Here is a 17,410-nt window from a genome sequence, read left to right as displayed (position 1 = left end):
TATCATACGAATAACATAACTCATAACATAACCTCCTTATCATGTAAAACACCCTGGTCTCATCCCAAAAGTACATGCTATAACATTCCCAATTTGTCGGCTTTCGACGAAACATTATTTTCTTCAATTCCTTTAGCTTCTAAACCTTCCAACCCTATTTGTACTTGTTGTTCATGATATTCAATGTTATTAACTTCTGAGGTAACATGATTAACTTGCTTTATATATTTTCAAAGATGATCTCATTTTTGGATCCTACATTAGTTTGCTCACGATGCAGTTTTATGTACAAAAAAATATAGGGTGTAACATCATTCCCCCCTTGGGAACATTCGTCCTAGGATGTTTACTTTTAGAGACTTTGGAAAAGTTTTGCCAGAGTTTCCTCCGTACACTAGACTATAACCAACTTGCATGCAGCCAAAAAACATACTATGCATGCCACACATGGCCAATGTCTATAAATAACAACACTTTGCCTCAAAGAGTCGTAAATCATAAATACTGAAAGTCAGAAAATAAGAGCTTACCTGATGACCTACTAGCCTGAATAGAGTTGTGCTGTAGCATCCCATCTCGAGCCATATATTCAGTTTGAAATAGGTGGGGGTATTTATACTTCATTTCTTCCTCCGCTTCCCATGTCATCTCTTCCGCATTATTGCTTCTCCATAAAACCTTCATGGAGGCTACCTCCTTATTTCGTAGCTTGCGAATTTGTCGGTCTAAGATGGCAACTAGAATTTCCTTGTATGACAAGTCCTCCGTAATTTGTACATCATCTGTGGACACCACTCTGGTAGGATCGCCAATGCACTTCCGTAGCATAGATACATGAAAAATTGGATGGACTAACTCCAATTCTGATGGCAATTCTAACTCATAAGCTACTTGGCCCACTCTCCGAATAATCCTGTAAGGCCCAATATCCCGTGGGCTAAGCTTGCCTTCCTTACCAAACCTCATCACGCCCTTCATATGGGATACCTTTAAGAATACCCAGTCATTAACCTCAAACTCTAAGTCTCATCGCCGCACGTCAGAATATGACTTCTGGCGACTCTGAGCTGTCAACAGTCGCTCCCGGATAAACTTTACTTTCTCTACGGCCTGCTGAACTAGGTTTGGCCCATGTAACCCAGATTCTCCAACATCAAACCACCCTATAGGAGATCTGCACTTACGCCCATACAGCCTCGTATGGAGCCATCCGGATACTGGAGTGGTAACTGTTATTAAATGCAAACTCGACAAGAGGTAGATGTCCATCCCAACTTCTTTTAAAATCCAACACACATGCTCGTAACATATCCTCGAGCATCTGAATTGTGTGCTCGGCTTGTCCATCAGTCTGTGGATGAAAAGCTGTGCTGAGATTCACCTGAGTCCCTAGACCTCTATGAAATGACCTCCAAAAATATGCTGTAAATTAAGCCCCACGGTCAGATATAATAGATACTGGTACTCCGTGTAGCCGCACTATCTCCTTAATATATAACTTTGCATAATCTTCTGCTGTATATATAGATCTGACCTGTAGAATATGAGCAGATTTAGTGAGCCTATCGACTATCACCCATATAGAATCGAACTTACGATGAGAACGAGGTAAACCCGTAATAAAGTCCATGTTTATTGCCTCCCATTTCCATGTCAGGATCTTTATATCTGCATTAGCCCTCTGGGCTTCTGATGCTCTATTTTCACGTGCTGGCAACTAGGACACTGGGCGACAAACTCTGCAATGTTCTTCTTCATATCGTTCCACCAGTACACATTCTTAATGTCATGATACATCTTCGTCGACCCAGGATGAATGGAGTACCACGAATAATGTGCCTCTGACATAATCATGTCTCGTAGCCCTGCTACATATGGAACACACAAACGACCCATGTATCTGAGAACACCATCTCCCTTGAGCTCTAACAATGGATTCTTCTGCTGCGGAACTCGCTCTCTCAACTCGACCAACTTTGGGTCCTCGTACTGCCTTTCCTTGGCTTCAGCTATGAGAGATGATTTTGTAGTGTTTTGGAGTACAACTCCACCATCATCGGAATCTACTAACCGAACCCCCAAACAAGTCAATTGATGAATCCCTCTAGTTAATTGTCTTTTCTCGGCCTTTACATGTGCTAAGCTACCCATAGATCGGCGGCTTAAGGCGTCTGCTACAACATTAGCTTTCCCTGGATGGTAGAGAATGTTAACATCATAATCTTTCAATAACTCAAGCCATCGCCTCTGTAGCAAATTCAACTCTTTTTGCTTGAATATATATTGCAGACTTTTATGATCTGTAAATACATCAACATGAACACCATATAAATAATGCCGCCATATCTTAAGTGCATGGACAACCACAGCTAACTCGAGATCGTGGGTTGGATAATTCTTCTCATACTTCCTTAACTGCCTTGAAGCATACGCAATTACCTTCCCATGTTGCATCAGGACACATCCTAACCCGACACCTGAGGCATCACAATACACAACATAACCCTCTGGACTCTCTGGAAGTGTTAGAACTGGCGCTGAGGTCAACCTGTTCTTAAGCTCTTGGAAACTCCACTCGCAAGCCTCCGTCCACTAAAACTTAGTTGATTTCTGCGTCATATTTGTCAATGGTGTCGAAAGGGAAGTAATGCCCTCTACGAACCTCCGGTAGTATCCTGCTAAGCCTAGAAAGCTACGAACCTCTATCGGAGTGGTAGGTCTAGGCCAAGATTTCACAGCCTCAATCTTCTGAGTGTCAACCTTTATACCTTCATCGGATACAATATGCCCCAAGAATGATACAGAATTCAACCAGAACTCACATTTAGAACACTTAACATACAACTTATGATCAAGGAGGGTTTGGAGTACCGCTCGCAAGTGGTCCACATGCTCATCCTCTGAACTTGAATAGACTAGAATATCATCAATAAATACTATCACGAACAGATCTACAAATGGCCGGAATAGGCTATTCATCAAGTCCATAAATACGGCAGGTGCATTCGTCAACCCGAAAGACATGACAAGGAACTCGAAGTGGCCATATAGGGTCCTGAAGGCTGTCTTTGGAATATCATTCTCCCAAACTCTGACTTGGTGGTATCCCGATCTCAAATCTATCTTTGAAAAGAATCTAGCCCCCTACAACTGATCAAACAAGTCATCAATCCTTGGAAGTGGATACTTATTCTTAATAGTTACTTTGTTCAGCTGCCTATAATCGATACACATCCTCAACGAGCCGTCTTTCTTCCGTACAAAGAGTATTGGTGCACCCCAAGGTGAGGTATTGGGCCTGATGAAACCTTTCTCCAGCAAATCTTTTAACTACTCCTTCAACTCCTTTAATTCGGCAGGTGCCATTCTATACGGAGGGATGGATATTGGTTGAGTTCCTGGAAGCAAATCGATGCTAAAATCAATCTCTCGCTCTGGAGGAATACCTGGAAGCTCATCTGGAAACACATCTGCATGCTCATTGACCACGGGAATAGACTGAAGTGTAGATATCTCAGCATCTGCATCTCTAACTCGCATAATATGATAAATGCACCCTTTTGCAATCATTTTCCTCGCCTTCAGATAGGAAATAAACCTACCTCTGGGTGCCGCTGTATTACGTACCCATTCAAGGACTACCTCACTTGGAAAATGAAATCTGGCTGCCTTTGCTCGGCAATCAACTGTGGCATAGCAAGCTGATAACCAGTCCATGCCCATGATAGCATCAAAATCCATCATCTCTAGCTCAACTAGGTCGGCTGAGGTCTGACGACTACAAACTGTCACCGTACAACCTCGGTAAACCCGTCTAGCAATAATTGATTCTCTGACCGGTGTAGATACCGCAAAAGGATCACTTAGTATTTCAGGCTCTATACCAAATTTCCCCACGACAAATGGGGTAATATATGATAAAGTAGATCCTGGGTCTATCAAGGCATAAGCATCATGAGAGCAAATGGTCAATATACCTATCACAACATCTGGTGAAGACTCCTGGTCCTGTCGACCCGCTAAAGCATAAATACGGTTCTGATTAACACCTGAACTGGAACCTCTACCTCTGCCTCGACCTCTACCAGCCAAAGATTGAGACTCGTGCCCAGAAGGATGCACAAACATAGATGATCCTGTTGCTGAACTTGCTGGTTGTGCCATACTACCAGAATCTCTATTTGGGAAATCTAGCATCATATGCCCCGGACGCCCACATGTATAACAAGCATCAGAACCTGCTCGGCATTGGCCCAAGTGTCCTCTACCATAGATGTGACACCGTGGCGGAAATGACCATGTCTGCCTTGAACCTCGTTGTCGTTGCAAAACCGACACCCGTGAGCTCTCACCTGGTCCTAACTGAGTATAGCGGTTATACCTGTAACCCTATAACTGAGGTGGTGGAGGCATAGGTGCTTGTCCGAAGTACTGGGGCCTATAACTACCCTAAGACTACTCCTGAGACCTAGGAAATCTCATCCTCTTACGCTACCCTTGCTCAGTACTCTCTGTACCCTACTGTCGATGCCTACCCCTTTATATATTCTGAGCGAATGCCTGAATCCGGGAGATATCCATAATATCATACAATGCAGCGGTGGCACATGCCTCGGTCAACTCTGGCGCTAACCCTGTTATAAACCTGTGGATCTTGTCACGTATAGTAGCAACAATGGATGGTGCATATCTGGCTAATGAGTCAAAATGAAGACTATAATCTCGAACACTCATATTGCCTTGCTTAAGGGCTAGAAACTGATCGACCCGAGCCTGTCGAATCTCCCACGGTATGTACTGGTCAAGGAAAGCATCTGAAAAATTCTCCCAACTAGCTGGAGGTGCAGCACGTGCCCTGGACCTCTCCCATCGCTCGTACCAAAGGATGGCTATATCTCGGAGTCGAAAAGCTGCTAGCTCAACTGCTTCTTTATCTGTGGCATGCATAACCCGAAAGATCCTGTGAAGCTGATCTATGAAATCCTGCGGGTCCTCCCTCTGATCTGACCTCGTAAACTCTGGGGGACTCAAAGAAATAAACTCTCGGACCCTTGAACTCCCAGACCCCTCAGAAGATCCTCCACTAGCTGATGCCCTAGCTTATTGCTGGGTAGCTACCAATTATGTCAACAAATGCACCGCACTCCTCAAGTCCTGATCTGGTGAAAGTGGAGGGGGAATTGGATGTGCGGTATCCATAGAAATCTCCTCAGGTGGTGGAGGAGCTGGTAATGGCTGAGTAGGGGTCTCGCCTTGGGACTCAAACTGGGACCCATCTACTGGAGGTACCCTGCTGGTCCCCTCACCTGTTGTTGTATCTCCCCTCTGGCTAGCCATAGTCTTCCTAGTCATCGTTATCTGTGTATGAAAACACCAACACGTAAGTTTAACTCAAATTTCCTATAACTCAGTTCTACAGCACGATTTAGATTTGAAAGAAGGGTAACCAACTCCTAAATGCCCTGTAGCTCCCTGCTTATATAATGTGGTGCACAACACATCTATAAACAAGATCCTACTAGACACAGCTTGTAGACTCCCTAGGAAAGAACTGCTCTGATACCAAGTTTGTCACACCCCGACATAGGAGCGAGACTGTCACCCGGTATCTCAACTAACCTGGTGTACCAAATTGCGACTAAGGGACTATGAACATATAATGTCATAATCTGGCCATGGGGCCACCTTGCAAGATAATTTGCGAAGCAAAATATAAAATTGAATGAAAACTAGCTCTGGCTAAACATTAATATAAAGTTAGGCTGACAAGGCTGTCATAACTACTACAACTAACAAACCACCAAAATATACATACGAGTCCTACAAGCCCAACATAATGCACTAACTAGCAGGATATGTATACAAGCCTCTACTGATGGATATATTGTAATCGGAACAGGGCCTCGACCTACCCATAACATATATACATACATACAGAAGATGTACACGAAAACCTAAACTCGATAACTCCGAACGACGTGGAGCTTACCGATCAGGCTAAACACTGGAAACACCTACTGAGGAGGTCTACCCGTCTGTCTATCTGAACCTGCACGCATGAAATGCAACGTCCCCAGAAAAGGGACGTCAGTACAAAATAATGTACCGAGTATATAAGGAAATAACATAACTGAAAGTTAAAATTGAACTGATAATATAATAATTGAAAGTAACTGGGAGTCAAAGATGATCTGGAGATATACTTACTTGTTGATACTGACTCAACTCCTTCAATATAGTAAGTAAAATAATTGTCTGGCCTTATAAGGCTCGGTATATATAACTGCTATGCCGTAGTAGGCTCGCTCATAGGCGCTCGGCCATACTAGGCTATGTATCTCGGCCATGCTGGGCTCGCTCATAGGCACTCGGCCACAGTAGGCTCGGCATATAACTTTCCATCTGATCAGAGGTTGCCCAATAGGGGCCTGCCCATCGATTATAGCTCGATGGTAATAAAAATACTGTAATATTGTATATATAGGCTTGCTGCTCTCTTGAATGGAAGAAGACAATAATAAATTGAATATAGAGTCTCGATAAGGAATAATATTGTAACTTATGAGACTAGTATAATGTGAATAAATTCATGAATACGAACTTCTCTTTATGTCTCATTACTAACACATGTAGCTACGAGATCATGCCAAAATGAAGGAAGGCATAGCCTTAACATACCTTATCACACTCTTTCCAATCACCAAGTTGAACTTGCCTCTTCTAACCTTAATCTACAACAACGATAATAATACTATCATTAAGTTATGAAACGTATAACTATCGCATAACGAACGACATGCTTATTTTGTATTAAAACGGACAACATCTCCCCTATAATCCTTAATTCCTCCAAATTTAAGATAACACCAACAACCCAAAAAACAATAATAACAACATATATACATTATTTTCCAACCTTATGTACACCACACAATACTACAAAACAGCCCAACACACCCCAATCTCTTCATACACAAAACGACCACTGTAGTAGTGTCAATAACCCCGAAACTGTTACGACGAACGACCAGCCAAACATCCTGCATTTATGTGGAGTTTCTCCACACCCTTCCTCCTCCAAAACCCCACAAAACAGTAGTAAATGACGCAGCCCAACAGCAACACCAAAGAGTCCACAAAACAATCCATAAAACAGTCCGCTACAAGTGAATAACTCTAACTCACGGCTTCCGATCACCGTCCCGTGAGTTCTTAAAAATATAGAACAACTTACCATGCATCTACAAATTTAAAGAATGGATGAAAGAGATCAGTAAACTTACCTTATTTGTGGGATAACTCAGCTCCTATCTTGGTTCTTCAAACTCTAGGCTTTACCTCCAATTAGAACTTGAAAGGGAGAGAAAATCAATTGGGGTTTGTGGAAAAAAATTTTGGGAGGATTTTTGCAGAGATTAAGTCTGGTTATTTTGCCCTATTATCATCCTAATATATGAAGGAGATAGGCCTTTAAAAAGGCCTCTTTGAGCTACCCGAACTGGCCCAGTTTTGGATTCTCGTTTAAGCAAGTAGGTGATAGTCTGCGCAGTCTCGTACAATTGCCCATATATCTATACTCCGATATCGTATTGACAAACGGTTTAATGAGTTGGAAAGTAGACTCATAGATCTTTAATTTTATGGGTGGAACACCCCATAAATCTAAGTATATAGGGTGAAAATCGCAGTTTCATTTGACCCAAAGTTTCAGTAAAACTTATGAACGTAACTTGTGATGACTTTCATCGACTTTTAATCCACCACTCGCTTGACTTCAAAACATAACACACGACTATCATACTAATAACATAACTCATAACATAACCTCCTTATCATGTAAAACACTTGGTCTCATCCCAAAAGTACATGCTATAACATTCCCAATTTGTCGGCTTTCGACGAAACATTATTTTCTTCAATTCCTTTAGCTTCTAAACCTTCCAACCCTCTTTGTACTTGTTGTTCATGATATTCAATATTATTAACTTTCGAGGTAACATGATTAACTTGCTTTATATATTTTCAAAGATGATCTCATTTTTGGATCGTACATTAGTTTTCTCACGACGCAGTTTTACGTACAAAAATATATAGGGTGTAACAAGAGTTGGCAGTTAAGAAAGAATCATCCAGTCAAGCGGGCAAAAATAAAGACCTTCTTGAGTCTTCATTTGCTGAACAACTTTCCAAAGACACTGAAGAAATTAGGGGTTTGAAGGAATTGCTGAACCAAAAAGAAGTTTAAGCCAGGGAGCTTGTTCAAACGATCACCCAAACTCAAGAAGATCTCTGTGCATCTTCTAACCAAGTTTAGTTCTTAGAGAGGTCTCTTGCCCCCTTACACGCTTCTTATGATGCTTCTTTGAATGAGAAGGAGGAGCTAAGAACTGAGATTGAGCAGTGGGATAGGGATTATGAAGCCCTTGAAGACAAGGCTATTGTTGATGTTAGTTGGGCTTTCTTGAACACGCGCCTCGAAACTTTAATGGAGGCAAGCCGGGAAGGCTTTGACTTAGCTGCTGAAATTGTAAAAATTAATGAAACTATTGAGAAAACTCAGCAGAGTCAAAGCTTTTCTTCACCTGAGGTCAGCATTTCCGAGGGTAATGAACTTACTCCTGGTGAAGCTATTGTTCAACTCTCCTCTGCTCAAGTCATTTCCTCTGCTGCTGATGATGCCAACTTGAATCCTTCTGATAATACTGGTTCGGATCCTTCCCCACGGTGAAAGTTTGATTGAATAGTTTGAAGTGTTGTTTTATTTTTTTTATTGGTAGAAGTTTACCCCTGGTCCGTTTTGGGGTTTGGTAATGATTTGGAATGTTTTACCTGTTTTGTGGTTTTGTATAAAACAATTCGGTTGGAACTAAGTTTATACTTAGTTTTAACCAAGTTATTATAATATTACTTTCCGAGTTTTTGTTCAACTCTTATAATATCTTATTTTGAGTTTCTGTTCTACTCTCTTATTATGCATTTAAAAATGCTTCAATACTCCGTGACTTTTTGAACATGCGTGAATTATAAAAGAGGTCCCTTTTATAAACGACACTTAATGAAGAAGACATCTCAACTTCATATTGATGTAAACATACTAAAGAAGGAATGGGAACACACATGTTTCTTTGAATAAGTTGAGGAAGTTTTGTATTGTTTGAACTTCCAAAATGTATAATACTTTACATGTATTTAAGTATCATCTATAACTCTTTTGTAACTGTTTTCCTTATAACAGATTTTACAAAATTCAAGGGTATATCTTGCAACCCATGACTAAATATTGCCTTTAACCTACATATTCGTAAGATTTTGTAATTTACATCTACGAGTGTATTCCTCATCATAGGTTTTTTGAATCAGGTTTATGTTTATCAGGCTTGTATTTTTGCTCTTAACTTTCAATTTGTTGGGTAGATTGCCTCAGGCTTGACTCGAATTCTGACTTTTCCATTCTTCTTTGCCTTTCATATATATAGTCCCCCAAGTGTTAGAGCTTTGAAGTATGAAATCTCGAGCACTTGATTATTCCTTCCATGTGGTCTATTTCCTGAAAAGGAAAAACATACGGGACTCGGAGGTATATATAATTTAGATGATGACTGCTTAACCCTTTATATTTCAATCAGAAAGGATGCAACTCTAGACCGGGAATAATGTTTCTTCCGCGTGTCTTTCAGGTCTAATATCATCATTTGGTGTGGGCTAGCTTTTTGCCTATTATCTAAAATTGTTAGTATAATTTTAACTATACAAAATAAAAATCGTAATTGAACGATACCTGACCATGGGTATTTCTTTTGCTTAGAAAGAGTATTTCTTTAAATGAACAGCATGCCAACTCGAGGGTAAAACATTGACATCCATGGTTTCTAACTCGTAGGCACCTTTTCCAGCGATACCTCGAACTTTATAGGGTCCTTCCCAATTTGGATTTAACTTTCCTGCTCGGTTATTTTCATTGATTGGAAAACCTTTTTAAGAACGAAGTCTCCAATTTTGAAGTACATGAGGTGAGCTTTTCTGTTGTAGTATTGTTCTATGATTTACTTTTGTGCTGCCACCCATATTAAAGCTGCATCTCTTCTTTGTTCGAGTAAGTTCAAGTTTGTTCTTAATTCCTCATCGTTCGACTCTTCCATTGCCAATGTGAATCTCGTGCTTGGTTCTCCTACTTCAACTGGGATTAAAGCTTCTGAACCGTACACAAGCGAAAATGGAGTTTCTCTCGTGGCTGTTTTTGTTGTGGTTCTACAAGCCCATAACACTCATGGTAATTTTTCAGGCCAATTTCCTTTTGATTTTTCTAGTCTCTTCTTCAAATTATTGATGATAATCTTATTTGTTGACTCAGCTTGTCCATTTGCCACGGGATGATAAGGTGAAGAGGTTATTCGTTTGATTTGCCAACTTTGAAAGAACTCCGTGATTTTTGAGCCTATAAATTGTGGGCCATTATCACATACGATTTCTTTTGAAACTCCAAACCGGCATATAATGTTTCGCCAAATGAAATCTTTCACCTCTTTTTCTCGTACCTGTTTGAAAGCTCCTGCCTCTACCCATTTTGAAAAGTAATATGTTAACACTGATAAGAACCATACCTTTCTCTTTAGCTTGTGGTAAAGGCCCTACTATATCCATTCCCCGTTTCATAAATGGCCATTGGGAAATAATTGCATGTAATAACTCTGCAGGTCGATGCATATTGTTGGCATATCGTTGACACTTATCATATTTGGATACAAAACTTTCCGCATCTTCTTCCATTTTAGGCCAGTAGTGTCATGCCCTGATTAGTGTATTAACTAAAGATATTCCACCTGCGTGATTTTCGCAATGTCCTTCATGTACTTCCCTCATTACGTACTCCATTTTATTGGGTCCAGGATACCTTGCTAAAGGACCGCCAAATATTTTTCGATATAAATTATCTTGAATTAGGCAATAATGAGCAGCTTTTCGTTGAAGCACTTGAGATTCTTTCTTGCATTCATGTACGATCCCGTACTGCAAAAAATTAACAATCTCATTTCTCCAATCCCAGGTTAAATTATTAAAGCTTACCTCATGTTTATCCCCGGTCAAGTCCTGAATGAAATAAATGTATTACAATAGCATTTTCTTCACTCGTTACTTCTACAACTGAAGCAGGGTTAGCCAACGTGTCTGCTTCTGCATTTTCTTCCCTGGGTATTTGCAGGATTTTCCATGATTGGAACTGCCTGACCAGTTCTCGTGCCTTTTCCAAGTATTGTTGCATTCGTGCCTCTCTAGTAGTGTAAGTCCCCTACATCTGATTGACTACCAGTTGAGAATCACTTTTAATCATGATTTGCTCTATGGAGAGTTCTCGTGCTAGTTCTAAACCTGCAATTACAGCTTCATACTCTACTTCATTATTAGTAATAGTGTAACATTTAATTGCTTGTATTATACTTTACCTGAGGGTGGGATTAAGACAATATTTAAACCGGCTCCTTTGACATTTGAAGAGCCATCAGTAAATAAAGTCCATGTACCTGGATTAGCTCTAGTAAAATTTTGTAATTCCTTTTCTACTTCAGGAATTATTTTTGCATTAAAATCTGAGACGAAATCTGCTAAAACTTGAGACTTTAATATTGTTCTAGGTTTATAAATAATGTCATATTCACTTAGTTATATTGTCCACTTGGCTAGTCTGCCTGATAATTCTTGTTTATGCAAAATATTCCTTAATGTATATGCAGTTACTACGAGAGATAGGGTGGCATTGAAAATATGGTATCAATTTCCAAGCTGCCATGACTAATTCTAAAGCTAGTTTCTCTAGATGAGGATATCTAGTTTCAGCATCTAATAAAAATTTACTAACATAATAAATAGGAGATTGTTTACCTTTGTCCTTCCTAACTAAAACTGCACTTACAACTACTTCTGCAACTGCAAGATATACAAATAGTCTTTCTCCATTCCTTGGTTTAGACAGTAGGGGAGGATTTGTTAAGTATGCCTTCAAATCTTTGAGGGCTTGTCGGTATTCCTCAGTCCATCCAAACTGATTTTGTTTCTTCAATACTGAAAAGAATTTAACGCGTTTCTCTGAAGATATTGAAATGAATCTTCCCAAAGCTGCAATCCTGCCTGTCAATCTTTGTACCCCTTTTTTTCTTGTGAGTATATCAGGTATTTCTTCAATAGCTTTAATCTGTGCAGGATTTACTTCAATTCCTCTATTAGATACGAGAAAGCCTAGAACTTACCTAAAGCTACGCCAAAAGTGCACTTTTCTGGGTTCAGTTTCATATTATATCTGCGGAGGTTCTCGAAGGTAGTTGAATGATATTGAAAATGATGTTCCGTTTGTGTAGATTTAACCAACATATCATCAATATACATTTCCATCGTCTTCCCCAGGTGTTCTTGGAACATCTTGGTCCCCAACCTCTGGTACGTGGCTCCAAGCATTTTTCAAGCCAAAAGGCATGACTTTGTAACAATAAGTCCCCCTGTTTGTAATAAATGAAGTTTTTTATTCGTCTAAGGGTTTCATTTTTATTTGATTATAACTAGAATACGCATCTAGAAAGCTTAATAATTTGTGGCCTGTGGTAGCATCAATCAATTGATCTATATGCGGTAAAGGGAATGAATCCTTCTGGCATGTTTTATTTAAGTCAGTGATACACACAAACTCTCCATTTACCGTTCTTTTTCGAAACTACCACAGTATTAGCTAACTAATTAGGATATTTTATCGCGTATTGAATAGATCTTTAAGAGTTTCTATATCTCTTCATCGATCACTTGATTTTTGAATAATCCTTGCTTCCTCTTCTTTTGTTTGATAGGTATAAATGATGGATCTTCATTTAATTTATGAGTCATCACCTCCGGAGGTATACCTGTCATATCTGAATGGGACCATTCAAAAAAATCCGTGTTAGCTTTTAAATATTCAATTAACTTACCTCTCCTATCTGGGTTTAACCTTGCTCTGATATGAATTCTTCGATCTGGCAATTGTTCGAATAGTGGAACAACTTCAAGCTCCTCAATCGTTGTTTTAATGTTTTCGTTCTCCTCTGGCTCTTGAATTACATCTAGTCTGGAGTCCACGTCTGTTTGTTTTGATATTTCTGTTGAAATTTGATTTACCGCATCTTTCTCACTTGCACCCGCATCTTTTTGACTTGCATTCGTATCTTTTTGACTTGGTTGTATCACCGAATTGATGCTCCTTGAAGTTTGTTGATCTCCTCGAATCTGTTGAATTCCCCATTTTGAAGGGAATTTGATAACCTGATGTAATGTGGATGGCATAACATCCATATTATGAATCCACGGCCTCCCAAGAATCACATTATAGGCCATATCCGTGTCTATCACTTGAAATTTCGTTTCTTTGATGACCCTTTATGCGTATGTGCTTAGTTCAATCTCTCCCTTTTTAATAACTGTTGAGTTATCAAACCCAGATAAGGAACGTGCTTTTGGAACTACACGATCGCCCATCAGCATTTCATTCACCACTCGTATAGAATGATATTCACAGAGCTACCTGGGTCAATCAAAACTCGTTTTACATTAGTATCATGTATAAGTAAAGATATTACCAGTGCATCATTATGAGGAATCATTAATCCATCGGCATCTGCATCATCAAAGGTTATGTTGCCATTTTCCAGAATTTGGCGAGTTCGTTTCCCGTGAGTTATTGTAAACTTTGTTGTTTTTCAAACTTTGTTGTTTGACAAGAATTTGGCATCTGCATCATCAAAGGTTTTGGGGTCTCTTACCTATTTATCATGTAAGCTTGTTTGCCTTTCTCGCTAAACAATTTTGCCTGATAGCCCTGCTTCAATAAATGTTCCACCTCATCTTGTAATAATCTGTAGTCTGATGTTCTATGGCCGTGGTCATTATGGAACTCGCACCAAAAGTCTGGGTTTCTTCTATTTGGATTTGATCTCATCACTTTAGGCCAACACACCTTATCCCCCATGCTTCTTAAAATAGCGACCAACTCGAAGGTACTCAAGTTAAAATTGTAGCCCCCAATCTTTGCGTTTGTATTAGCATCTCTGTTACGTTCACCTCGATCTTTTTTGAATCTCGACGATGACAAACCTGAATCTCTATTTGCAAACCTATGATCAACCCGCACGTTTTCGAATTTGGAATGAGCTTCTCGCCCCGAAGGTCCCATAAAAGGCTCGTACCTATTCTTACCGGACCTTTTCTGAGATTCTGACCGGCTCGAACTTGTTTTTTCTTTAACCCTTGACTGAGCTACGATATCTTCTTCGATCCGTAATTTGGTATTGTACCTATTATAGATATCATTCCATGTCGCGGCAGGAAATTCTCGTAGGCTCTCTTTAAGCCTCCTCGTAGCTTCAGAACTTTTCTCGTTTAAATTTCTTGCAAATGCCATGGCTGCCCAATTGTCAGGTACTCTCGTTAGCAACATTCTTTCACGTTGGAATCTGTCTACGAATTCTCGAAGCAATTATGTATCTCTTTGCTTTACTTTGAATATATCCTCCATTATCTTTTTAACTTTTTTGCACCCGAGTGTACTTTTATAAATAGATATGCAAGCTCAGCAAAAGAGTCAATAGAATGTTCAGGTAAAAGAAAGTACCATGTTAACGCTCCTTTAGTAAGTGTTTTCCCAAACTTTTTGACCAGCACAGATTCAATCTCCAGCTTGGTTAAATCATTGCCTTTTACTCCCGTGGTGAATGTAGTAATGTGGTCACGTGGATCGGTCGTTCCATCGTATTTCGGGATGTCAGACATTTTGAATGGAGTTGCGCTTGGTTTCCATGGTTATTGTGAATATTTGTCGAAATCAACTCCTTTGATCACAGGTGGTACGGCGGGTATTTGCTCAATACGGTCATTTTTTTCTTTCACCTGTTTCTGCAAGGTTAGTATTAAAGTTTATAAATCAGAATTATTAGGCGTACCTGGTCACTCATCATGTGACTCGTTAGGAGTTCCTCCGTTTCCAGAATTAGCCAACCCTGATCGTGGAATTTTCACAGTTGCAGTATTGTTTGGTGAAGGTATGGGTGGCACAGTTGGTAGTCCCCTCACGAAAGCCTGGAGAGCATCATTCACGTACTCGGCAATTAACTGATTCACAGCATCCTGCTCGACAGTTTATTCATTTCCATATTGTTCATTGTTATGAGTAATGGATCTTTCTGGTGATGCTTCTCTTGAATTGCGTGGGGTTCCTTGTGGTGATGGAACTGGAGTTCCTTCCACCTGCCGGTTTTTGTCATTGACATTCGATATGATTCAGTTGAGAGAGAGTGATTTGGAAAGTAAGAGAAGATTATCAGATTCCCCGTAACTGAACCAAATTGTTTAACCAAAGAATTAGATTCTCAGTCAAAGCTTATTTTTAGAAGTACTCGGTTTACTAATAATCAAGAAATTCAATTTTTTCTCAGAAATAAGAAAGGAAATTAGAATAAGATATGCAAAATAGTCAATAAAAAGCACAAGAAAGTAATTATATTCCAATAATAATCAGAGCGTGACTGTACAAGTGACATCTCCTTCCCTTATATAGGAGTCTATAAGTACAACGTCTTTTTCCTTTTATGACCGACTCATTATGAGCATTAATGATATTAATGAGACGTTATAATTGGTAATCGTAATTGTTCATGAAGATTCTGTAACGTTTGTGATCATTCTCGCTCATTAATTGACGATTCATGAATCTTCCCTCTTTACTGTCTTGATTCATTCCGCTAGTGCCTTTTCATTTAACTACTTAGACTCGAGCGACCATATCCTTTCATCTCGTGGGTTATTTGCTCGTATCTGTTATGACTCGTGTCTCTTTTAATGCATCTCTCCAGCTGTCATTTTTTTAGTGATCCACGTGCCTTGCCATATCATTCACATATTTAATTCCACGTGTAATATTTATTTTTACCAATACAGAGGGTAGCAACATGGTTTCAAGAAGAGAAGAGTTTGAAAGGATAATCCTAATTAGAAGGTGTTACTTGATGAAAATTATCAATAATTAGCAACAAAAAAAAAGTTGGCGATAATATTGCCTTTATATTTGAAGAAAGCCTAGCTTGATAGTGAGTGTATTTTATGTCACGTTAAAGTATATTGACCACCAACGAGTTTAGTATAATGGTTTGGTATCCATATTTCTTTCACTTTTAATTAGAAATTTTAAATTTCGGTCCTACAAATGAAAAATTAAGCTCTCGATAGAAAGAAAAAAAAAACTCGATTTCATATACCGAATGCCTAAAGAAAAAAAAAGTATATTGCACAAACCCAATCCAAAAGCAATAAGAGAAATTATAAGTTCAATATTAATAATGGGGAAATTGTAACACATCTCGTAAGCAAATAGGATTACAAAGATTAACAAGAGTGACACCATAACCATGAAAAACTAAGAGGAAAACATAGAAATATACTAGAGGATAAAATTGAAGATGAACCAAGAAAGAATCTTAATTCAGAATGTTAAACAACAGATGAAGAACGCAGATTTCAAAGAAAGAAACCAGTGGACCACATCGTGTTTTGATTGTCATTAAATTGCATCACATTCATCTCATCTCCATTATTTACCAAACCGATCTGCTGATAATCACTTGGATTATTCATCCAATCAGTGAACGGTCGTTTTTGTGGGCTTTCCATGGCATGTACACCCAACTGTGAATTAGAAGCAGAAGCTCCTTTTTTCAAATCCTCAATCCTCTTACAAATCTCCTTCAAGTTTTGATCAATCAACCAGCCGAGATCATTTAAATCTGTCAAGATTAAGTTGTCTAGTCCCTTCCCAGTTAAGCATTGGTACATAACTTCAATCACCTCCTGCTTTCTATTCTCCTTTTGTTTCTTCTTCAACTGCTCACTTGCTTTTACAATTCTTTGCCTAATGAAGCTCTCTTGATTCATCATTTTTTTGCACTGCTCCATCTCGGGCATCCTCTTGAATTCTTCGAGCACGCGTTGAGCTCCCATGATGCTTGGCCATACCTCTGGTTGGTCTTGATCATAAGGGCTATAAATAATAGCACACGCATCAATTCCACAAAGGGTACTAAGTTCACTCACTTTCTTCATAAGACCCTTCTTCCTTTTCTTGAGTGTTGCTTTTCTTGCTGATTCATTAGTGATAAAGGCAAGATTTACCTTGCTCCTAGTCATTTGGATCCAAAGATGCAAACAAGATACAAAAAATATGGTAGCTAAGCTAGTTTGAAAAGAGCTATGTTTTTCTTGCTAGGAATGGTCAAGGTTATATACTAATTATAGATACACATATGATGATTTCTTAATTAATTTGGATGATTTGTATTCGTTCGCACAGTTGGAGGGACATTTATTATCCTAGAAAATTTGGAATGAACTTAATTGCCAAATATTT

The 17,410-nt window shown here is 39.2% G+C and overlaps 1 protein-coding gene across 1 annotated transcript; it reads right to left on the bottom strand.

The window, feature by feature from the left end:
* Window positions 1-16,524: 16,524 nt before the first annotated feature.
* On the bottom strand, window positions 16,525-17,190 carry LOC104102159 (agamous-like MADS-box protein AGL80). The gene has a single exon (XM_070189459.1). It carries the CDS (start codon window positions 17,188-17,190, stop codon window positions 16,525-16,527), a length of 666 nt encoding a protein of 221 aa, XP_070045560.1.
* Window positions 17,191-17,410: the final 220 nt, after the last annotated feature.

Source organism: Nicotiana tomentosiformis, chromosome 11 (assembly GCF_000390325.3).
Source record: "Nicotiana tomentosiformis chromosome 11, ASM39032v3, whole genome shotgun sequence".
Taxonomy (NCBI): Eukaryota; Viridiplantae; Streptophyta; class Magnoliopsida; order Solanales; family Solanaceae; genus Nicotiana; species Nicotiana tomentosiformis.
Note: the sequence above shows the minus strand (reverse complement) of the source record. Positions and strands in the feature narration are given on the sequence as shown.